Source organism: Ruditapes philippinarum, unplaced genomic scaffold (genome assembly GCF_026571515.1).
Source record: "Ruditapes philippinarum isolate M1 unplaced genomic scaffold, ASM2657151v2 ctg11050_1_1_1_1, whole genome shotgun sequence".
NCBI classification, from domain to species: Eukaryota; Metazoa; Mollusca; class Bivalvia; order Venerida; family Veneridae; genus Ruditapes; species Ruditapes philippinarum.
Window position 1 is genome coordinate 53,009 of NW_026856102.1, and position 25,594 is coordinate 78,602.

The following is a 25,594-nucleotide window of genomic DNA, read 5'->3' on the forward strand; positions in this document are numbered from 1 at the left end:
TTTAAAGGCGGCTGCAGAACATTTTTATGCGGAGAGTTCTCCACAAAATAACCGGAAGATAATTCCCGTATATGACAAGAAAGATAGATTGGTAGAAACAAGATATAAAGTATCAAACGGTAAGACGCATCTTTATACATTTAATATGTATCATTCAAAGTGCACATGCCTTGTTAACGGAAAACAAACAAGGCACTTTCTTGAAACTGATCTACCGAAAATGTTGGATTATATTGAAGCCGGTCTTTTATCAAACGATTTATCCCTCTCAGAAGTAAATGAAAATATCAAACAATGGATATTAAGCAATTTAAATTCTGAAGACAATTGGCAGAATGACGAAGCGCCGGAAACGGCTATAAATTTAAATATAATTTCGGAAGGGAACGTTAGTGACAATGAACTTGATACACAAGATAATACTAATACTAATGAAGATGAAATCACTGAGGAAAATGAAAATGTAAGTGAAAGACATGAATATTCTGAGTTAGTGATTTTGAAAGAAATTGTACTTGCATTACAAAGTAGTGTAAATGAATTACGTCAGGAAGTATCACAACACATTGATTTTTCAAAGGAACAGTTCGTGCACATTAAAGATGAAATCATGAGTGTGAAGAAAAAGATATCTCTTGAATCCAATTCGTTAATTAAGCAAGTTGATGTGATCAATGAAGCGGCAAAATCCATCGAAACACAAGTGAAATCGGTAGATTATTCTATCCACAAAAAATTACAATCTATAACAGATATTCTTAAGATGAAGGTGTGCAGTTTTTTGGATTCGCAAGAAACGAATGTCTCTAAGGATGATATAAATCAAAATATCCACATTAGCGAAAAATCACCGAAACATGATGAAAAACATACGATGGAAGGAACAATACCAAAAACTATTCGATATACTCAAACTAATATTGCGGACAGTCATACTAAAAGTGTCACGAATAATACAGAGATGGTAAAACGACAACGTAGATCTTTTATAGATATATCAGACAGTACAGCACCAGAAAAACCAGTTTCAAGATCAATCCCGGAAACGCTTATAATAGGCGATTCAATTATAAAGGGAATAAATCAACGCGGGCTTCACACTTTTACAGAGACATACTGCATAAGAGGAGCTGTTGTGAGAGATATATCACATAAGTTGTGTAACTGGAATATATCTGGTTGCAAAAATGTAATCATTTATGTAGGCGGAAATGACGTTGCTTCAAGCACACCAACAACTGCAAGTAGCATAGAATTAACAAAGACCATCAACTACTTATATCATCATGGCATTAACGTATATTTATGTACAATATGCCCGAGAATAGACGTCGATGTAACCCCGATGAACATTGCCATTAGAAAAATTTGTTATGAAACAGGTGCAACACTGATAGATTCATATAGTTCATTTGTGTATGGAGATGGAAATGTAGTGAAGCATATGTATCATCGTGATGGAATTCATCATAATATAAGAGGGTCTAGTGCGTTGGTAAGGTGTATTAACAAATCACTGACTATTGTAAAGACGAAACAAGCAATAACTGGTAGATATCATACAGATACACAGAACACAAAACGTCAAGAACAACAGAAAAATGGATATTGGCAATTCCGAACAGAACCTAAAATCTTTGGATCTCTGTGTAAAATATGTGGTAGGATCAATCATAAAACTGTTGACTGTAGATACCGTGAATGGTAGGAAAAAGCAGACAGGCACGTGTTTATTAATCAATTTGATACAGATAGCCTATTTATAAATCTTTGTAGCAAATGCAATTTAGAGCAATGTAAATGCGATTGCCTATCAGTTAAAACACCAAATACTACTGATAATGATATTTATTATAGTAATATATGCAACAAGTTTGTTATCGAACAGAGCAATTCCGATTCCGTTTCGGTAAATTCAAAAAGTACTTATGATTATTACAACTTTGTAAACAATTGTAATTCGGAACAATTATCCTCTGAACTAAGATATATTTTTGCATATACATGTAAAAGATTAAATAATTTAGGATCTACTATTTATAGTAAGTTAAGCAGCTGTAATCATTTAAACAAACTATCTAGCATTAATAACAACTCAAGAACCTCTGGTGGGATTTCTAATATAATGTTAAGTAAAAATGACCATTGCGATAATTCGTATATTGATAACGAAAGAGTCAAATTTAAACAAAAGGGTTTTCATGTCATGAATTTAAATGTACAGCATTTACTCCCAAAATTCGATGAAATTCGAATAATTCTAAACGAATTTAAAGCGCATGTATTTGGATTATGTGAAACGTTTTTAACTATGAATGTATCTGATAAAGACATTGAAATATCAAGCTACGTTTTTGAGAGAAAAGACAGAGTTGGTAAAAAGGGAGGGGGTATACTTGTTTATGTAAAAGACAGCGTCCCTTTTAAACGAAGATATGATTTAGAAACAGTCGAAATTGAATCGATATGGATAGAAATTAATTTTGTGAAATGTAAACCATTTCTCTTAAACTTTGTATATAGACCCCCTGATTCAAAGCAGGTTTGGGCTGACCTGTATGAAAAACATCTTGAAATGGCTGATCAGATGAATTTAGAAATGCACATTCTAGGTGATTTTAATATACAATATAGTTCAGAAGAAGGGTTTTTAAACAATAAATGGGCATCACTTTTACTGAAATACGATCTTAGGCAAATCATTAATAAACCTACAAGAGTGACAAAAAACAGTTCATCAATAATTGATCACATTTACACAAATAATCTTGATAAAATTAATGAAAACTTCGTATCACAAATTTGTGTCAGTGACCATTATTTAATATGTTTCACTAGAGGAAATACTAGCACACATGCAGGTAATCACAAAACTATAAAATATAGAAGTTTTGCTAAATTTGATACAGAATCGTTTCAACGTGATCTAATTGATTCTAATTTTGATTGTATAGAGACATTTAATGATCCAAATGAAGCTATAGAATTGTTTTATAACATGATAAATAATATTCTAGTGAAGCATGCACCATTTAAAATTAAACGTATAAAAAGGGACACACAGCCACATTGGTACGATGAAGAAATTAAAAATGCACGCTTGAAAAGAGATAATTATAAAAAATCTAATCAGTGGGATTCATATAAACTGTGGCGGAATAAAACAAATAATTTAATTAAACAACACAAAAGAAATTACTTCAATAATGCCGTCAAGGATAAGAAAGACCCGAGTACGCTTTGGAAAAATATTAAAGATATTACTAACGATAATGGTACTAACGGGAATATCAGATTGCCTAATTCCATAACAATAGATGGTATTATGATAACTGGGGAAAATAATATTTTAAATGCAATCAATGATCATTTTATCAATATTTCTGATTTCCTAAACAAATCCAAATTCAAAACAGAAAATTTCAAATCACTTGAAGAACAACTGAACAAAAAACTTCAAGGGCATACTTTTATAATTGATGAAATCAGCCCGTTCCAAGTAAAACTACTTATTGATAAACTAAATGTAAACAAGTCAACAGGAAATGATGGAATTGGGCCGCGTATTCTTAAAGCCTGTGGTGACTATTTAAGCATAGCTATAGCTTCTATAATAAATAATTCCATTAGAAATGGCATTTTTCCTGATAAACTTAAAGAAGCATATGTACTTCCAATTTACAAAAATGGACCAAAAGAAGATCCAAATAATTATAGACCTATTTCAATTTTGCCAACCATATCAAAAATTTTTGAAAAGCATATTGCATCACAATTACATAGTTATATATACGAAACTAATATTATTCATGAAAGTCAGTCGGGTTTCAGAAAAAAACATTCTTGTCAAACAGCTCTAATACGACTCATAGAATCCTTCCTTAACGATTTAGATGAGGGCTGTTTGATAGGCACAGTATTTTTAGACCTAAAGAAGGCATTTGATTTGGTAGATCACAACATATTGTTGCATAAGTTAAAATTGTACAAATTTTCAAACACCTCAATTAAACTCTTCAAATCATATCTTGAAAATAGAACACAGTTTATCAAATATGGAAATAGTCATTCAAATAGTGGAACAGTGAAATCAGGGGTCCCTCAAGGGTCTATATTAGGCCCTTTACTTTTCATTTTCTACGTTAATGATATGCCATTTAGTACAACACACTCTAACATAGACATGTATGCTGACGATACAACTATGCATGCATCAAATAAAAAAATTGAAGTGATTCAGAGAACTCTGCAATGTGATGTTGATAATATAAGCAAATGGTGTAAATTAAACAACATGGCAATAAATCCGAAAAAGACCACTTGTATGATAATAGGGTCAGAAAATAAATTAAAATCAAAACCTTCTTTAGATATAAATATAGAAGGTACATACCTAAGTCAAACGAAATCACAGAAATTATTAGGTATTTACTTAGATGAAAACTTAAAATGGAATGTTCAAATAAAGCACGTCTGTAATAAATTACAAAAACAAATTGCTCTCTTAAAGCGTATATCGTACTTTTTATCCGCTGAAATGAAAGAAATGTTTTACAATGCTTATATTTTACCTTGTTTTGATTATTGTTGTATTATATGGAGTACTTGTAATAAAACTGAATTTGAAAAAGTGAATAAACTGCAGAAACGCGCAGCAAAGATAATATTGTGTAAACCAGTTAAAACGCCTTCTTTACAGCTTTTCCTTAAACTAAACTGGTTAACTTTCGAAAATAGATGCACGTATCATACAGCATTATTAGTATTTAAATCTATACAAGGATTGACTCCTTCCTACATTTCAGATATCATAGTGTTTTCGAAAAATCAAACGTATACACTTAGATCAAATACAAATAGAAACATAATACATGTAAGATCTAATACGAAATATGTTAAAAGAACTTTTAGAAATAATGCAATGCAAGTATGGAATAATTTACCTTTATATATTAAAGAGTCTTCGTCTCTATATGCTTTTAAAAGAAATATGAAAAAATATTTGATTGATATACAATTTAAATGAATCTGATGTATGCATGTGTCTGTCAATTTGAATGGTTGCTGTTTATGTTGTTTTTAATATGTGTGTACATATTTGTGACTTTCATTATCTTGTTTAATTGAAGGCCATATTGTAAATAAGAATTGTATTTCTTAATATGTTACCTTCATGAAATAAAGTGTTTATTATTATTATTATTATTATTATTATGACTACATTGAATATGTCCTAGAATCTGAAACAGATCAAACTGATTCTGGTATTCATCATGCAGGTCAAAAATTTGCTCGCAAGAAATTAGTCCCTGTACTATCTGGCGTCCCAAAGGGTCTGTCCTAGGTCCCCTTCTCTTTCTGGTATAAATAAATGACCTGCCTGAAAATTTAGTTTCACAGGTCCGGTTATTCACCGATGGCACTGCTGTTTATGTATCTGTCAATAACAATTCCCAAGAAAGGATCTAACAACAAGACATTGACAGCTTACAGCTATGGGAAAGCAAATGGGACATGGAGTTCAACCCCTCTAAGTGTACGGTGCTAAATATCACCAAGTCAAAACACCTATTTAAGTCAGTATATTCTCTCCATGGCCAAGTCCTAGAAAATGTCAATAAAAATCCAGAAAACAAAGTGATTCCTCGTAGGCATTAATCACAACAAAATTACAAGAGAATTGCAGACTCGGTTTGACTGAGTCTGTTCAAGAAGGAAAAATGAACATCCCTCACGCCCCATAGCACCGGCTTGAGGGGTACTCAATTCTCAAATTCTCAACACTTAATAGTGCTGGCATCAATGATCCCGAAGGACCAGAAAAATATAACAACACTGAAGTGAAGTATGTGGCAACTTTTTACAGCTGCCACACAGCACTTGACACCTGCTGTTGTGAAGTATAAAAATCTGGAAACAAAGTGATCCACCGGAAGCATTATTTAAGTACCTGGGTGTCACTTTCTCTACAGATCTAAATTGGAACAAACATGTCAATCAGGTTCCCTTTAAGGCAAACTCGAAACTTTCTTAATCCCTTCTAAAAATTCATGCGTAAGGGAATTTGCATACAAAACCGCGGTTAGACCCCAACATGAATATGCCAGTTCTGTCTGGTATCCTTACATTCAGCAGAACATCCACAAAGTTTAAAGGTTAGGAAACTACCCGCCTATATGACTGAAATACTGTTGGAAAAAGGCGTAAAATGAAACAAACAAACAAACAAACAAACAAAGTTTAAATGGTCCAGCGTAGAGCTGCGCGATGGGTTACTAATGACTATTCTACATATAGCAGTGCCTCCCTTATGTTAGATAAGTTAAGTTGGCGTTCTCTGGAAAATAGGAGAACTGATGCCAGACTCCTAATAATTCACAAGATTGTTCATGGACTGGTTGCAGTGCCCATAGCCCCTTATGTTCAGCCTTCCCTCCGTCTCACCCGACACTCAAGCCCTCTTTCATTCAGGCAGATTCAGGCAGGAACTCACTGCCATCTGAACTTGTGCAGGTCCCGACCCGGGACCTATTTAAACAAGGAGTGACCACTCTTCCCCATCATGTTTGAAATGAAAATATGTTTTTTTTCGGGCCCTTGTAGATGATTTTCTTTTTGCTCTGTCTTCCTTTAGGACATTGAGTACTTTTGTTATGGTCATTGGGTTTACTTTTATATGTTTCTACATGATCATTTTAGTGTTTTACTTATTTAACCTTTTGTAACCATGACAACTGTTAGAATTTCACTTGGCGGGGATTCATTTTATTTACACTGTCTCGTTTATAGGAACATGGTACCGTGGGGCTAAGAGCGAGGTTTGGTGCACCATTAACCGGTTTAAACTCCCCAGCAGTCATAATTATGCTGCTGACCGTTCCAAGGCGGCGCCCCTCTGTGTTCCTCAGATGTATGTCTATGTCTTGTTTCATACTGTTTTGGTGATTCTTTTGCTTGTGTCCCATGTTGTTTTCTCGTCTACGGTAAGTATCTTCCCCATTGCCTCTAGTTTTTATTTCTTTGATTGGTACCCCCTTCCCCCAGTCTCCTGTCCCCTTCCCCTTTGTGGGCCTATTATTCTTTTCTTTGAATTCCTAATCAGTTTTAAATTATTTATCATTTAATGATTAACCTGTCCGTGCTCTGTCTTTGCCCTGTCCTGTTTTTGTTTGGGGTCCGCCTGGGCTCCTTGCCGCTGGTTCTTGTGGCTGGGTCATATGGGGTTGCGTTCATTGAACGCCGCCTTTCCTTGTTGATCTTGTTTATAATATTTTATCTGTTTTAGCTGTATACTTTCTCTTTTTAACTAACAATAACAACTTTTTATTTCAACTCTCACAAATACATGCACAGTATTACTTTTATTCTCCTTTAATACATGTAGAGTATTACCTGTACATAATACTCGAAAGAGGGTGTTGCAGTATAAATAGATCGATAGATAGATTGTCTCTGGCTCTCAAATAAGGGATCTAGGGTTTGAGATTTTCTGGCTTCACTCAAACGGCCAAGTTACGTGTAATTTTGATCAATTCCACCAATGGTATAGATCACATTTTTTTTGTTTTCAGATTATGAATCGATAATGACTGAATTAATGCATAGGTCGCAAATAAAACTAGGAGTATCACGGTTAGAAAAAATATCAATTACATGTTTTCATTATCACTAACTTAGAGTTGTTTAAAATGTGATATTTTTTTCAAACAAATTAGCGGATGGAGAAATAAAAAATGGTGCATCTTTAAAATCTCCATGTCGCTTTTGCGACTCCGTTATTGGTAAGGCACGACCTTTTAATATTTTGACGTGATGTCACATGCGTTATATAGTCATTTGCAAGCGTAAAACACACTAATTGGCTTTACATTCATGGAGCGTCAATGTATTTTTTTTAAAAATTTTTCATGACAAATAGAACATAATAATATTGATTCATTGCCCATTCTATTCAGCAAGTTTAACAAAAGTATATTAATTTATGTTCGTCATCCGCGTGTTCAATAAATTCAGAATTTAACCTACATTTATTCAGTGCCTTGTGTTTACAACAATAAACTTAGAACTTAATGTAAACAATTTAGCTACAATATCGTAAATCAATAACTTATTCAACTTAAATTATCAATTTCTTTCCAATCGATTACACAAGAGAGCAGATACATGTATTTGTAAAATGAATATATTAAAGTGTAAAAAAAACTGTAAAATTAAAATCTTTGGTACATCTAATATCTTGTTAGATGTCTTGTACATATCGATACACAAACATTATACCATTATACTATACCATTCTTTGGTAACTAACAACGTACGTGCTTGTTGATTTATCAATAACTCCCTCAATGAGAAAATATTCAAAATATTTCAATTAACTCCAGCTTATGAAACGATGACATTGTTAACTGGCTACATTTAAAAGCCATTATCTTTTGAAAATTCTAACTGGTTAGAAACTAATACTCATATCAGGATAAAATCACAAAAGCCGTTGGTTACTAATCGTTTATCATTCTTTATACGTTACTACGTTTATTATTTTGAATAAACTAAAATAAATCTTTAACATACATTGTTGTATATTATATACCTATGTTTAATCTTAATACTATCTTATACTGTAATGCGCATATCCATTATCTTCCCGCCACTTATATACTTGGAACATCAAGTGGTCATTAAACGATAGAACTAGCAACACGTGTCTGTGTTATATGTTACTTGTAAGTGCACGTTCTGTGTACATATTTCTAAATATACCCATAATACAACATACTGTCAGAAGTGGGTATATATGGTACATAAATGTTATAGTAAACGTTCCTTTTAGTATTGCTATAAAGCCTTTCCAACATTTATGTTTATCAACTCATTTTCCTTAGTTTAATTGTTATGAAATGGTGTGAAAACAAGAAGAAAAATTCCTGCTATAATACATGTACATGTAGTAATATATTCTCATCTTGACTTGTCACATTACATTAAGTCGTATTCTTTGATGTACTTACAATCCTTTGATTTATAAAATTCACTGATAAATAGTTTTCTTTGTTCTTCACAAATGAGGATAGAAGCCGGATTCACTGCATGCTGCACACACATAGGAATTATTTCTTTTGTATCAGGTACAATTACTCCGACTGTATCTCTTTTATCTGGAGAACACACAACAATAAGTCCGCAGGTTGTTACTGCAAGACCAGCTAGATGCTCCATATCTGAAACTTTAAATGATGATTTTAGATGTCCATTTATTGTGAATTCGTGCACTTCATTGTTATCCCAATCAGATACAACCATACTCTCCTTAGTGTTACCCAAAGATACACATAGTGGACGCATCAATATGCTAGTATCCATGACCTTATGAAGAATATGACCTCCAATGTCTAATATCTGAACAGCTGGAGGATCAATAAAAGTCACTGCCATCATATCGTTTTTATAATCAATTCCCGTGCATCTTTCCCTGACTGTCAGGCTGTGACTTACGGACAATCCATTTTGTGTATTCAGGAACAAAATTTTGCCCTCATCAGGTAAAGTTGTTGCAGCAGACGAGGAATATATTGTAGTTACATCAGCGGGACGACTTGACGTTTCCAAGGTAGATGTGATTTTACCCTCTACATAATTCACCAAAATTAATGATTTGTTATCACCGTCTGCACACAAAATTTCTGCTTCAGATATGATTGTCATTCCAATAATGTTACAAGTTATTTTTTGGTTGTCCAGAAGTATTTCTTTTACAAAATGTGTCTTCATTTCAATGATACATTTCCTGCGCTTTTTCGAAAATGTCTCTAATTGTGTACATGTATGTAGATTGCAAAGACATTTATTGTGCAATTTCGAATCACCCATGTCCTCAGAAGATACGAATTTGAATATGTTTTAAGATGCAAGAACTGTCGATATTTTATCTTTAGATTTGATCAGGTGATTTTAAGCCCGGTAAACTTCCGATGTTCCTTATGACATGATTCTACCTGTTTTCATAATAACCCTCTGCTTGTACAGCGTAACCCGTGCCTGACTGACATGAAATAGTCCTTTGCGTCCCTTGACCTACATTGTTTTGCTATCTAAAAAGCCGTCTCTAACCACTTATTAGTTTTATGAAATGTTTTCACCTGAAAGGATTGTAAGATTGCTGTTAAATAAAGATAAAGTTATATCTCTGTGTATCATCATTTAAACATATTTATCTTTTTAAGTACACATTACAAATGCGCAAGTAAACAACGAAAAATCCATTTGTATTTGAAAATGATATCTAAATGTACAAGGAAGTTAAAACGATAAAATAGATTGCTAATCATTGCTTCCGTGAAGGGAGATAAATATTTATGTACTATAATACATTATGTGTAACACAATTTATTTATTAAGCTGCATACTTTGAAAACATAGCATCGTGGGAACATTAATAATTGTACCGTATCGTCTCGGCTTTTTTAAGGTTAATATAAAACATTTTTTCCCCTTTCTAACTTAATCCTCTAACAATTCCATTTGGGTTTCAAATGTTGAAAAGTTAATTTTCTGGTTTATTATGGTTTTGCTGAATTTCTTTATGATGATTTTGTTGATAGAAATGTGTTCCCTATTATATTTCAAGGTAGTTAAAGACTCTTTAAACATGGATGGTCAGCTGCGTTAGAAAGTAGTCCTGTCTTGTTTTTACCAGTAGTGTTAGCTTGATTTTAGTCATAAAAGCCATCTTGATAGTCTGCCTGATGAAGATTATTTGTATCATCTTTAAGAATACAGACTGGGAGATGCATACATAAGGAATAACGCACCTCATGATCAACGATATTGTTTATGTTGCAATACATTTGTCACAAAGGATGTTTGTATGCCCTTTTTTTACATAGTCTACGAATTGAGTACCATAAAAAGTGTTATTAATAATGACTCTGAAAATGAAAAACGAGGCTTTATGTGGCACGATATGCATTTGATAATTTGGTAGGTAATGTTTGGACTTTGGAAATGGAGACGAGGCTAAATTGATAATATTGAATCCGATAATGAATTCTATATTGGAACATCACGTGGTTCAAAAGCTGGAAGTTCATTAGTAATATATGAATATTATTTACAATAATTGCGTAAAGGAAAATCATATATGCATATTAATTAATTCATGATCAGACATGGAATTGATTATCGATGTAGATGAACTCAACTCAAATAATTAAATTTTGTATGATGCAACAATCACTTTTAGATTTACATGTTGAAAGAAAAATAAAAACAACATTACAACACATGTATATATGACATGTCGGAAAGGTGAATGTTAAAGGAACTCCAATGAGGTCTAAATGCTTAAAAACATAAATATTTGCATTTTTACATTAATCAACTGGCGCACTTAAAACATAAAATATGTAACGAATAAATAAGAAATATACTTAGAAATAAACTGAAAATCGTATTTTTGAGCTTTTTTATCCCAATTTAAGTGAAAAGCGTTGAAACGCCTTTCATTTTTTGGGACATTTATCACAATTAGAATAATCATTCTGGAAAAAAGGAGTGAGCGAATGATGTGAAATTTAGCACACAAGTAATCGGTCTAGACCTACCTCAAATTTAATGGAGCATTAATCCCGAAAAAAAATTTCCTGCCCCGTCGTGTTAAGGAACATTTAAGTTGAGTTCATTTAAAACACACAGAAATCAGGGCTAAGAACTATTTAGAACACACGAATACATTTGTCCTTCTTTAAAAATAAAAAGCTCAAACATGAATTTTATAACCCTTGAATAATAGTTTTAGAGCATGAGACATGCTACATCTGAAGATAAAAGAGCTAAATGTGAAATAATATGTCATAAAAGTAGCAAAATGTTAACAAATTAGTATTTTGATTTTCATACAAAATATAAAGTCACTATCATAACTACTTACTGCCAAAGAGCAACAGAAGCAAATGGCGTTTCAAGTAATTTGCAAATTAATAACTTTTTGGAAACAACTATAAGAAACGAAAAATTAAAAGCTTTTGAGAAATGGTATTGAAAAAGTTTCTGGGTCAAAACGGGCCTTTAATCACAGTGTACTTTGTATTTGCAATGATTGCATGTTCTTTAAAAAGAAAGTTCCTATATTATATATTGTTGCTTGAAACAATGGTTAACGTTTACCGGGTGAAATAATTCAACTCGCTATTTTATATTTTAATGGCGCTTATATTCAGCGTTTTAACCATTATCAAAATTTATTCTTGGGGAGTAAACTGTTGCCAATATTTAACAATAGTCATGATACAGACTTTTGACTGGGGATATTTATAAGCAAAAAAATGGATATGTTTAAATATAAATGACATATCGCCTTTCTCTTCTAATATATGACCGAAACGAAAACATTAATTTCGTTGCAAATTTTCTTTAAGATCTTCTATCAAGAATTAATCAAGAATTAATTGAAACGAAAAACCGTAAATATACTAACTAGAGTGCATGAGATGCATACAGATATGTGCAGAGGTACAGCATTTGTTTGTTTGTTAGGCCTATTTTGCCCTAGAAATGTTATTATTTTCATTTCTTTCAAGCATATTTTTCGTGTTCTTTTAAGTTATTGCCAATTACTCGAACAGTTAGTACTGATACGATGATTTAATATTTTGTATGGAAGACAAAATATTACATGTACGTACTTTGCTTAAATTTGCTACTTTTAAGACAAATAATTTCACATTTAGAGCTACCTGCTAATGAAAATAAAAATGGGATGGAATTCGCAAATATGCAAAAGGTTCTCCCCAAAATAGGAAGAGAACCGTCAGGGAGGAAACGTCAGGGGAAAATTGGAAAGGGAGAAAATAGTCTGACTACAGTACTGTTCTGGACAGAAAATAGCCTACTGTAGAAAATTCTGTCAACAATACAAGTTAAACATAAAAGGAAATAAACTGTTTTGTATATCATACATGTAATGAGGTCAAATGCATTATATAGATCGAGATCTTATTTTCGTAGTCGTTGTTTCAGGTTATTTTGGCAATAGTTCTTTTTTATTTGGATACTTTTCTCCACAAACATTGCATGTCTTATAAGAGTTCATTTCATTCTTAAAACTTATTTGCAAAATCAGTGAAGTTAGTACTATTTTAATATAAGTTATGAACCATGTAAATTATATATATATTTTCGTAGATGCCCTCTTGTTCATGCGTTCTTACAATACCAAATTTGAAATATTTACCATATTTGCCGCACAAACGTCTTATATTTCATTACAACACATTTTATTCTTTATTTTTTATTCAAACAAATCATTTAATAACAGCAAAAATAGTTTTTGATACATTTTATTCAAAAATAAATCTTATTTTCGTAGACCCGATCGTATTTCCGATTTACACGGAAATTCAAGCTATTTTCATACGATAGTATTTTCGGCTCAAACTTCACTTTTTAAACATATTTTTAGTTCTGAAATCTATTATTTTATTCATACAAATCAATTATTAAGAAACAAAAAATACGTTTTTAATACCGTATATCACGGATTAAATCCGTGATTATATCAAAAAGAAATCTTATTGTCGTTGACCCGATCTTATTTTCGCTTTACGCGGCAATTTGAGCTATTTTCGTACGATATATAGTATTTTCGGCTCAAACTTCACTTTTTTAAATATATTTTTTTGGTTCTGAAATTTTAATTTGCTGTAAAATCATTCAATGAATGCATTAAGATATATTTTACATAATTATTTCAACAGATTATGCACTATATAAAAAATAAATCTTATTTTCGTAGCCGCGATCTTATTTTCGCGAAAATAACTTAGTTTCGGTATCCATGTATGGACTCGGCCCGGTGAATTTTCGTACTATTAGTTCTATAGTAAATCAGTCAAATTTGAGGTTTAATTCTGGATTCCAATGTTCTTGATGAATTATATACTGTCTTCAACTTTAAACATTAACACTATCTAAGTCAAATGATGCCCAAAATATAATAGGTTAGCCATCTACTTTTTTCAGAAATCTTCATTCTGTTGTAACACTGTTTAAATTCACCACTTTAAAAACTCCTGACAGCTGGTGGGTAGTACATCTTTAATCCTTCCACCAACAAATGAGTTCCTGGAGAATACACAAAAAACAACTTTTAAAGTCATCATATAACACACAAAAACTACACACATGCAATAAATACACTTTAATTATGAACAATCTAACTAGAGATGACTTAAATTGGGCCATTTCATAATTTTAAAGAACTACTTTCTAGACTACAATGGGCTGGGTCTAATTCCGTACCGGGTTGAGACCGTATACCCTTTCTTTATCATTTAGTACATTAGAGCCTCAGAGTACTTTCTTTTCTAGTACGGCAAATAGACGGTTTTTAAACTGTTTCAGACATCACGAAAAAAAGAAGAAACGGATGAATATGACGTCAGTTAAAGAAGAAACACCCGGTAAACCCGTTCGTGATGTTGACCTTACTGCTGCAGGCCGTGGCGTGTGGCTGGTTAAGGTATTTTAATGTCACTTTAACACTGAATACAACATGTAACAAGAGCAAAAGTATACTAGTTTTCGGATAAAATCCGGTCGCCGATTTCGGATAAAAATGCACATTTTTTTTTTAATGAATGGCGAAGTAATGGTCAATATAACTTATATGGTTAATCTGTTTGCCTTTGTAATGGTCGAACTTATTAGATTTGCCAAGAATACATCAAGATAATATTTATTAGCAATGACTCCGCCCTGGAATTCAGTTACATTTCATTCTCAGTAAGTTGTTGGAATTTGACTTCAGGGTTTTCCCCATTTCTGATTTTTTGTGCAATGTTTTCCCAATCAGAAAGTCACAGCTTGTTTTGAGAATTGGGAAAATAACACCCTGATGTCTGCTAAAAGAAAGCGAGCGGTGACACTGAAAGTGCAGGGTGTTCCAGGGCCCAAGCAACTGGGCGATTTGGGCGACTAAGTCGCCTAAAGTTTCAGAACTTCGCCGAGTTTGAACATCAAAGCGAAAACGACTTTGCCGCGCTTTTTACTGTACATAAAGGTATCATACAGCGCATGTTAATTAAGTTAATCCTCGCCTCTTGGCATAAATCAAACTGAATTGGTGACGCACAGTTACTGCTGATAATTGACATCAATTAACACATTTAAGTGACATGATATGCAGATGCATCGGACATTATTGCCATTTAATTCGCCGATGTAAACATCACATTTTTAAGCATAATTTTACGACACCTGTCACTATTTTATCAGCGAGTGTAAAAAGATTACACCCGGAATTGCTCTTACCATATTTGACAATAATTAAATATACACGCAACCTCACACAGACCGTTTAAATTTACTTGCATATAAATTAAAAAAAAAAATACACACAGAAGCACAAGTAAATGGTTTGATAGCTGTTTGATAGTAAAAATGAAATTTGTTAAAGAACTTATTGACCCACATGAGACCAATTTTGGACAAGTCGAAAAACAGCAGTAAACTTTGTCATAAACGTCGGTACGTAAATTATGCGGTAAACTACAAATTTGAAAATTTTGTTTTACAATGCCTGTTGCAATAACGGATGAATAACAATCTAAAAATGATCATTGAATATTTAATTTAATATAATCAAAATCGACAACAACTAGAATTTTAAGTGTTTCTGCAGGAAACAGACAAATTTTCATTTGTCACATATTTTCGCGATGCCGATTTTTACGATGAAAAAAATAGTTACCAAAAGGAAAATTTGTTTTGTTAAAATGTGCCCAATAGCACTTAAAATGTAGTTTATTAATGAAAATTCCTTAAGGTATTGTTTACATTAATTTTGATTACGAATTTTGCCAGTATATGTTGTACAATGAAAATTTTCTTAAGGGAGCGGGGTGTGTAGAGTTAATCAGGAAGAAAACATTATAATGGTCTGATGATAGAGGGTTTTAGAATTTATGCTTCAAATATCACTATCAATAGATATGTAAAACTCCTTTTTATAGATCAAATCAATGTGCTAAGCCCTTTTTCACTTCTCCTTATGTCGTCAAACTTCTCCCTGATAGGAGCTGAGGGAGAAGTCACTTCTCCCTAAAATTTTGGTCTAGCTAGAGCCCTGGTGTTCACTAGCTATGAAATCCTGAGGGTTATTTTGACAAAGTTTTACCGACTACAAGGGCAAATCCCCATGATTTTAACAAAATTTGACCCTCAAGCTAAAATCCTGATGGTCAAATCAGGCCTTTTGGAAATTTGAATGGTCAAAGAGTCATTTCAAGGGTCAAATGGACACCCTGAAGTGCCTTCTAATATTGACTGAATCTCTAGGCATGTACTATTTTTTTGTAGGTTCCTAAGTATCTCTCTGAGAAATGGAAGAAAACATCTGGGAAGAGTGAAGTTGGTCGGTTGAAGATCACAAGATCCAAGTAATTATGCTACAGTTAATTCTTATAATTTTACAATTTAATGTTCTTAGTCAATAATACTCAGTATCGATTGAACACGCTGCAAATTGGAATTTAGATGATCTTAAGTTTAACTTGTACCAATGGATTCATAATTTACACACTAGCATGTCCATGACCATTGCAAGTAACATAACTTGCAACATTTACTTTATATGAGTTGTTTCCCTTTTTCACACTTTGAAAGTTTGTATGGTTTACCTAGCTATTTAAATATATAATTAGTTTTATTTGACTAATGGCTTCATACAGAGATTTTTTCCAGGATTTTGGGAACATGACCCATACCCATGGAATTGGAAATTTCAGCGGTGTTTTGTTAAAAATTGGGAAAAAATGCATGACTGAAATTTTACATGGATTAAATGGTTGCAAAAAATTTCTGTCTAGGATGGCATCTTCAAACATTTAAGAACTATTACAGTGAAAAAGCCCTTATTTTCAAAGATTTTAGAATTTTTATTTAAATTTTTTTATTTGTACCTTTCAATTGGGAATTTTTTCCTGTGGATTGGGAAAATAATATTTACTATTTTCAATTACGAAGGAATATGACACAATAATGGCTATAAAATAAGCCAAAAATAATCTTTGTCATACTATTCACAATTCAAAATAAAATACATATAATAGAAGTGTGGCATCTTGTTGGCTGTGAAAGACATCTGCGTCTTCTTCAGTTATTTTTTCAACTACCCTTAGTTATTACTGCCAAAATGTGTAATGAACTGGCTTTCCTTTGAGTTTGGATCAACTCTTGGACTCAAAAGCAACATCTAAATTCTAAAAAAATTCAGTCAATAGTTACATGGTTACAGGGCTTTGTCTGATATAGGTAAGTCATTTAATGAAATGTTAATTGCAATATTTTATTTTTCATCATATTTTTCTCTGTAAAGTTCCTGGGTAAGACTCCACATGGACTTGATTGAAACACCTACCATACTCTTCTTAGTTTGGCAGTCCTGGACTTCTAGTGTTAGCCTTGTCGTTATCATTGGCATTAGAGAGATGATTATGTAACTGTTTAGCTTGTTGTTTCAGGGTTCCTAACACGATGCCAGAAGTGACCTTCTCATTGAATGAATCACAGGTGAAACAAGAACTACCTGGTCAGCTAAGTGCAACACCTACAGATCACAAGTTTCGCTTGACCGGTGTTGGAAATCAAAATCTTGTTGTATTCTCTGAAGATAGAGGTAAGAAGTGTATTGAATATTTATATTTATTACCTGATACCTTATATAAATGTCATTTGGCAGGGATTTTTTTTTGCTTATTTTATAGCCGTTATTGGGTCATATGCCCATTTGAAAATAGTATATTATTTTCCCAATCCACAGGAAAAAACTCCCAATTGAAAGTTACAAAATAAAATATTGAATAACAAAATCTAAAATCTTTGAACATAAGGGCTTCTTCACTGTAATGGTGCTTAAATGTTTGATGGTACCATCCTAGGCAGTGATTCTTTGCATTCATTTAAACACTGCAAAATTTAAGTCACGCATTTTTCCCCAATTTTTAACAAAACATCGCTGAAATTCCCAATGCAATGGGTATGGGTCATGTTCCCAAAATCCTGGAAAAAAAACCTGTTTGGTATTTTTTACTGTTTTCTGAAATTCTTAAAATGTCCACGTTTGCGAACTGTTGACTGGTCAATAGTTGGAACTGTTTTCCTCGCATGCTCTGACGTAATGTAGAGGGTTCCCCCTAGGAGTGTCATAAACCAGACGTGACGTGACAGAGTTAAAAGATTGTTAAATTCAGAAAGTTTAATTATTAACATATTTGAAAAACTATTTTCTTGTTCCTTTTTTCTTTTGCAAGTACTGTTAAAACAGTAATTGATCAGGTAATAAAAACGGTATTTCATATTATTTTGTATTTAAGATATTAGTTTATAGTAACAAGTATCTTAAAATGAGAGTGATTTTGCTATATTCTGTGAAAATTTTCATAATTATTCTTTTTCTTTGAGACCACTTGTTTTTAAAGGCCATGTTCAGTCACTCCTGATGACATTTATTCACAGGTTTTGACTGTATTTTGCTATTTTGAAATTTGTTCTGTAGATTTAATGTACATATACAATAAGTCACATTTTTGTAAGAAGCTAATTTGGGTATTGGATATGCACTTAACATTTGTTTCTAGAATCATGAATGATAGATATATGATAGATAAAACAGTCATTTAAGAAAAAATAAGGAATACTCGTATAACAGTATTTTTATTTTCTACATTTAAAAAAGAACAATTCTTGAATTGAAAGCTTTAAAAATATTTTCAGTGACTTCACCAGGTCCATCAGCAGAGGAAATCACAGGTTAGCTTTATTATGCTCACTCTCATTTAAAAAGCAGAAGTATAAAAGTCCTTTTCCAGTTTCACTAGACATTCAGTATTTTAGCCCCTGGTGTAATAAAACTGTAATGATAAACTGAAAACTTGGTGTTAAACAAGAAATACAATGTACCATACTTTCAAAAATATTTTCTGTTTCTACACATCATAATATTTGTTATAAATTCTATATATTCTTTTCATTAATTGAGAAATTCCTTTATTTCACATTCTCTAATGTAAGTCAATTTTGATTTCAGAAAAGATTGCTATAGAAGGAAAAGTTATACAGCGAGCGGAGTGTAGACCTGTGGCTATTGCCGACTTGAGTTACCTCAAATTGAAAAAGTATGTCTTCAATTCTTAACATGCTAAAATTGTTTAATGTCTAATGAGTTTGGAACTCTTCAGTGAAAGTTTTAGGGATTTTAAATATCAAGTACCACCAGCATAGAGCCTGATCAGACTGGCTGGGCTCTATAATAATAATAATGATAATAATAATAATAATAATAATATCTTTATTTAAGAAGGTTACACATTAAGAACATACAATAGCAATCATAAATATCTTATTTCCAATGTGGTCTTCTGAAATAGAAAACAACAACAACAACAGAACATGCACTGTCGTGACCAAATATATTTTGTTTAAACAAAATCAGACTACACCAGTGTTTATTCTAGGAATTGAAAAATAGGGGTGATTTTCCCCCCTCTATTTCAAAAAAGGGGGCGATTTTCAAAATCAAGGGGTGCCAAAATAAACTGCCAATGTTAAATCGTCTGCATTAAGTTTACACTGAGGCGTTATTTATTTAAGGCAGCAGAAGTTGTCCCCCCTTAATTTTTTTAAACGAAAACAGATTATTACAGAACTGCCGCGATTGATTATAAAGGGATTGACAATACAAACAATCGACCTATCTTTCACACGTCTAGATTGTAGCCAAGCTAGGAATTGCCTCGTTTTTTCTTGATTATTTACTACACTAAAATGGCGCCCAAACTGTCAGACCGAGCACACTAGTTCCGGTTGGTACGGAACATTCTGTTAAATTTCCGTCAACTCACGTAACCAGTACCATACGGTACTAAATTACTATAATTAGCTTACAGTTAACTCCCTTCGGTTTCCGATGTAAATGTAAACAAAACAACCAAATATAATGCGGGATGGAAGTTTTACGATTTTATTAACTTTTTTTATAGATGCGCGATTTTCACGCACATGATTTTGAATTGTGCGCGATCTGTGAAATACTAGCGTGAATCGCGCAATCGCGCGTCCTAGAATAGACACTGCTACACTGAGGTGTTATCTGGCTTTGTTCTATTCCGATGGCATAGACAAGTTGTATAATAACCTTAACCAATCAGAGATAAACCTTTGTAAAAGACTACCTTTGAATAAAGACAACATTGTAACTAAAGGCCTTTCATTGAAAAAAATGAATAAAGTAACCTCCAAGTAAAGAACACGTGTGTATAAAGACCATGATTTGTCTCTCCTTGGGTGGCCTATGTTCTCACAGGTTTGACTGTATTAGTTTCTGGAAACTTTTAAGTTCATGGTTTGATGACGGCTAGAAAAACATGTCAGTTTATACAATGTATTTATATTTTTATTTGATTCCAGACTACAAGTGGTTTCAAGCAATAAACCGAAAAGGGAAATTAAAAAGATTGGAAAAGTTGTTCCAAACAAACCCATCAGCCATCATGCAACTGAGGTATTTACTTATTTTCTAGGAATATTGCTTTGATGTTATGTACATATCAAATGGATAAATATGTGGATATAGATATATATGAAAGTAAATTTGTTGAATTTTAGCATCAGTCAGGGTTTCTGCTAGGATTTTTTATCTAGGGGTCCCGGGGACTCATGTTCCTAAAATATGAGGGTCCCATGTAATATTTAGAGGGTCCCAATCATGAATAAGTTTAAAAGATAGGTATTATTTATAGATATTGTCTAGCTTTTTTCATTAAAACTTCGGGATTTTTTTGCCGCAGCCGACATCTTTATAACATGCCTAGCAACGAGGTAGACTGCTACACATTTCGAATGTAGTTCTAAATTCAATCATGCGCCGTTTTATTCCGCATTGAACAGTTTTTCCATTGAAAGAAAGATAACTCTGTTGTATACAATATAGAACCCATCTACAAATTTACACAATTTCCTTTTAAAAATGGAAAGATCTTTCAAAACAGGATTTACGGATTTGCGTCCCTGAGGACGCAGGCAATAAGTTATTGCGGGTCCTTAGTTTATATTTTAGCGTCAAGGACGCAGGAAATGTGCGTCAATGGAAACCCTGATCAGTTTCAGAAAAAGTCAAGCTATTATGGTTGTTAAGTCATTAATGTTGGTGAAGAAGCTGTTGTCATGCATAAACTTATCTAGCCCATTTCTTTTAAAGGTATAAGTTTGAAACTCTGACAACTTACTTAACTGGACAACATTTTAAAGTTGTAACTCGGCATCTGACACCTGTTGCTGTGAATATTATTTTAACTGGCTGTGTTATAATTGACTGTGTTTTAATTGATTGAGTGTAAAAATTGATTGTGTGTTAATTATATTAATTGTTAATGTTGAAATTATTTGAGTAGTCATTGTTTTGATTTTGTTGTTTTGATTGTGACTGTGTTTTTAATTGATTGTATAATTGATAAAATGAAGTTAAATGATTGAGTTTAAATTGTTTTTGATGATAATAATTGAATTATTTGTGCAGTAATTGTTCTGTTTGTTTTCATTTTTAGCTCATCTGTCACAAAGTGACAGGGTGAGCTTTTGTGATCGCTTTTCGTCCGGCGTCCGTCCGGCGTCCGTCTGTAAACTTTTACTTTAAATGACATCTCCTCATAAACCACTAAGCCAATTTTATCCAAACTTCACAGGAATGTTCCTTTGATGGTCACCTTTAGAAATTGTTCAAAGAATTTAATTCCATGCAGAACTCTGGTTGCCATGGCAACCGAAAGAAAAAACTTAAAATATCTTCTTTTAAAAAACCATAAGAGCTAGAGCTTAGATATTTGGCATGAAACATCTTCTAGTGAGTGTCTACCAAGTTTGTTCAAATAAAAGCCCTGGGGTCAAAATTGGCCCCGCCCCGGGGGTCATTGATTTTCCCTATATGCATATAGTAAAAACTTAAAAAATCTTCTTTTAAAGAACCCAAAGAGCTAGAGCTAAGATATTTAGCATGAAATATGTTCTAATGGGTGTCTACCAAGTTTGTTCAAATAAAAGCCCTGGGGTCAAAATTGGCCCCGCCCCGGGGGGTCATTGATTTCCAATATGCATATAGTAAAAACTTAAAAAACTTCTTTTAAAGAACCCAAAGAGCTATGGCTAAGATATTGAGCATCAAACATGTTCTAATAGGTGTCTACCAAGTTTGTTCAAATAAAAGCCCATGGGTCAAAATTGGCCCCGCCCCAGGGGGTCATTGATTTTCCCTATATGCATATTGTAAAAACTTAAAAAATCTTCTTTTAAAGAACCAAAAGAGTTAGAGCTAAGATATTTAGCATGAAACATGTTCTAATAAGTGTCTGCCAAGTTTGTTCAAATAAAAGCCCTGGGGTCAAAATTGGCCCCGCCCCGGGGGGTCATTGATTTTCCCTATATGCATATAGTAAAAACTTAACAATCTTCTTTTAAAGAACTCAAAGAGCTATGGCTAAGATATTTAGCATCAAACATGTTCTAATAGGTGTCTACCAAGTTTGTTCAAATAAAAGCCCTGGGGTCAAAATTGGCACCGCCCCGGGGTCGTTGATTTTCCTTATATGTGTATAGCAAAAACTTAAAAAATCTTCTTTGAAAAAACCCAAATAGCTAGAGTTAAGATAATAAGCATGAAACATCTTTTAGTGAGTGTCTACAAAGTTTGTTCAAATAAAAGACCTGGGGTCAAAATTGGCCCCGCCCCGGGGGTCATTGATTTTCCTTATATGTGTATAGCAAAAACTTAAAAAATCTTCTTTGAAAAAACCCAAATAGCTAGAGTTAAGATATTAAGCATGAAACATCTTTTAGTGAGTGTCTACAAAGTTTGTTCAAATAAAAGACCTGGGTCAAAATTGGCCCCGCCCCGGGGGTCATTGATTTTCCTTATATGTGTATAGCAAAAAACTTAAAATCTTCTTTTGAAAAAACCCAAATAGCTAGAGTTTAGATATTAAGCATGAAACATCTTCTAGTAAGTGTCTTCAAAGTTTGTTCAAATAAAAGCCCTGGCCCGGCCCCAGGGGTGTCATTGTTTTTAACTATATGTGTATAGTAAAAACTTAAAAAAAAATCTTCTTTTAAAAAGCCCAATGAGCTAGAGCTTAGATGTTTAGCATGAAACATCTTCTTATACGTGTCTACCAAGTTTGTGCAAATAAAAGCCCTTGTGTTAAATTGGCCCTGCAACATTGGGGGGGGGGGGCCTATATACAGGTGAGCGACCTCAGGGCCATCATGGCCCTCTTGATTATTGTGACTATGTTTTACTAGGTTGCCCATTGTGACTTTGTTTTACTAGGTTGCCCATTGTGACTTTGTTTTACTAGGTTGCCCATTGTGACTTTGTTTTACTAGGTTGTCCATTGTGACTTTGTTTTACTAGGTTGCCCATTGTGACTTTGTTTTACTAGGTTGCCAATTGTGACTTTGTTTTACTAGATTGCCCATTGTGACTTTGTTTTACTAGGTTGCTCATTGTGACTTTGTTTTACTAGGTTGCTCATTGTGACTTTGTTTTACTAGGTTGCCCATTGTGACTTTGTTTTACTAGGTTGCTCATTGTGACTTTGTTTTACTAGGTTGCCCATTGTGACTTTGTTTTACTAGGTTGCCCATTGTGACTTTGTTTTACTAGGTTGCCCATTGTGACTATGTTTTACTAGGTTGCCCATTGTGACTTTGTTTTACTAGGTTGCCCATTGTGACTTTGTTTTACTAGGTTGCCCATTGTGACTTTGTTTTACTAGGCTGCCCATTGTGACTTTGTTTTACTAGGTTGCTCATTGTGACTTTGTTTTACTAGGTTGCTCATTGTGACTTTGTTTTACTAGGTTGCTCATTGTGACTTTGTTTTACTAGGTTGCCTATTGTGACTTTGTTTTACTAGGTTGCCCATCAGAAGAAGATGAAAGAGGAAGGCAAGAGAATACGTCAAGATAAAGATCAAGTTATGGATAAATTATTTGAGATATTTGAAAAACATCAATATTACAATATACAAGATCTTGTCAGGCTTACTAGTCAACCTATTGTAAGTACAGTTTCACTTTTTGTCCCCCGCCTTTTCAAAGAAAAAGGGGGATATAGAAATAGGCTCCGTCCGTCCGTCTGTCCGCTCTCACAGGACAGTAATAATGTGGCTTGAGAGACAGTAGGTAACTGTTCTTTCTCTTTGATGTCATTCATTCTGTAATACTTTTATGTGGCTATTTTCTTTTGTGTCGCTAAAAAGAACAATAGAGAGAACAATAGAGTAGCCACATAATTACTGTCTAGTTAGAACGTCCGTCTGTCTGCCCGTCCGTCACACTTTCGTGTCCGGTCCATAACTTTGTCATTTATCAAAAGAATTTGAAATAACCTGGCGCAAATGTTTGTTATAATAAGACGATGTGTCATGCGCAACAACTAGACCCCTACCTCCAGGGTCAAGGTCGCACTTGCTCATTGTCTATTTGAGGGTATATGTCGTGTCCGGTCCATAACTTTTTATCTTTGAAGGGATTTTTAGCTCACCTGACCACGAAGTGGTCATGGTGAGGTATAGTGATTGGGCTATGTCCGGCGTCCGTCGTCGTGCGTCGTCAACAATTGGGTTGTTAACAGTCTAGCAGTCACAGTTTTGATCGGATCATCATCAAACTTTGTCAGAATGTCTGTCTCAATGAAATACAGATCGAGTTCGAAGATGGGTTATCTCGGGTCAAAAACTAGGTCACAGGAGCTAAAAATAGAAAAAGCTTGTTAACACTCTAGAGGCTGCAGTTTTCATCCAAACATTCTGGAAATTTGTCAGAAAGGTTGTTTTGATGATATCTAGGTCAAGTTCGAAGATGGGTCATCTCCGGTCAAAAACTAGGTCACAGGAGCTAAAAATAGAAAAAGCTTGTTAACACTCTAACAATTGGGTTGTTAACAGTCTAGCAGTCACAGTCTTGATTGGATCACCATCAAACTTTGTCAGAATGTTTGTCTCAATGAAATACAGATCGAAGATGGGTTATCTCGGGTCAAAAACTAGGTCACAGGAGCTAAAAATAGAAAAAAACTTGTTAACACTCTAGAGGCTATAGTTTTTATCCAAATATTCTGGAAATTTGTCAGGAAGGTTGCTTTGATGATATCTAGGTCAAGTTCGAAGATGGGTCATCTCCGGTCAAAAACTAGGTCACAGGAGCTAAAAATAGAAAAAGCTTGTTAACACTCTAACAATTGGGTTGTTAGCAGTCTAGCAGTCACAGTTTTGATTGGATCATCATCAAACTTTGTCAGAATGTTTGTCTCAATGAAATACAGATCAAGTTCGAAGATGGGTTATCTCGGGTCATAAACTAGGTCACAGGAGCTAAAAATAGAAAAAGCTTGTTAACACTCTAGAGGCTGCAGTTTTCATCCAAACATTCTGCAAATTTGTCAGGAAGGTTGTTTAGATGATATCTAGGTCAAGTTCGAAGATGAGTCATCTTCGGTCAAAAACTAGGTCACAGGAGCTAAAAATAGAAAAAGCTTGTTAACACTCTAG

At 33.4% G+C, this 25,594-nt stretch overlaps 1 protein-coding gene across 1 annotated transcript; it reads left to right on the forward strand.

Annotated features, from left to right (window-relative positions):
• The first annotated feature begins 14,350 nt into the window (after positions 1-14,350).
• On the forward strand, positions 14,351-24,232 carry LOC132745410 (general transcription factor IIF subunit 2-like). The gene is made up of 7 exons (XM_060734326.1): positions 14,351-14,515; positions 16,354-16,433; positions 17,517-17,671; positions 18,769-18,804; positions 19,082-19,169; positions 20,461-20,554; positions 23,960-24,232. The coding sequence occupies exons 1-7, from the start codon at positions 14,423-14,425 to the stop codon at positions 24,215-24,217; spliced, it is 804 nt and encodes a 267-aa protein (XP_060590309.1). The 5' UTR covers positions 14,351-14,422; the 3' UTR covers positions 24,218-24,232.
• Positions 24,233-25,594: the final 1,362 nt, after the last annotated feature.

Bases quoted from the DNA above. Each gene is read 5' to 3' on its own strand.
- LOC132745410 (XM_060734326.1), top strand. From the start codon at position 14,423: ATGAATATGACGTCAGTTAAAGAAGAAACACCCGGTAAACCCGTTCGT. The intron at 19,170-20,460 runs GTATGTCTTCAA...ATTTGATTCCAG, and splicing joins AGTTACCTCAAATTGAAAAA to ACTACAAGTGGTTTCAAGCA. The intron at 20,555-23,959 runs GTATTTACTTAT...TTGTTTTACTAG, and splicing joins TCAGCCATCATGCAACTGAG to GTTGCCCATCAGAAGAAGAT.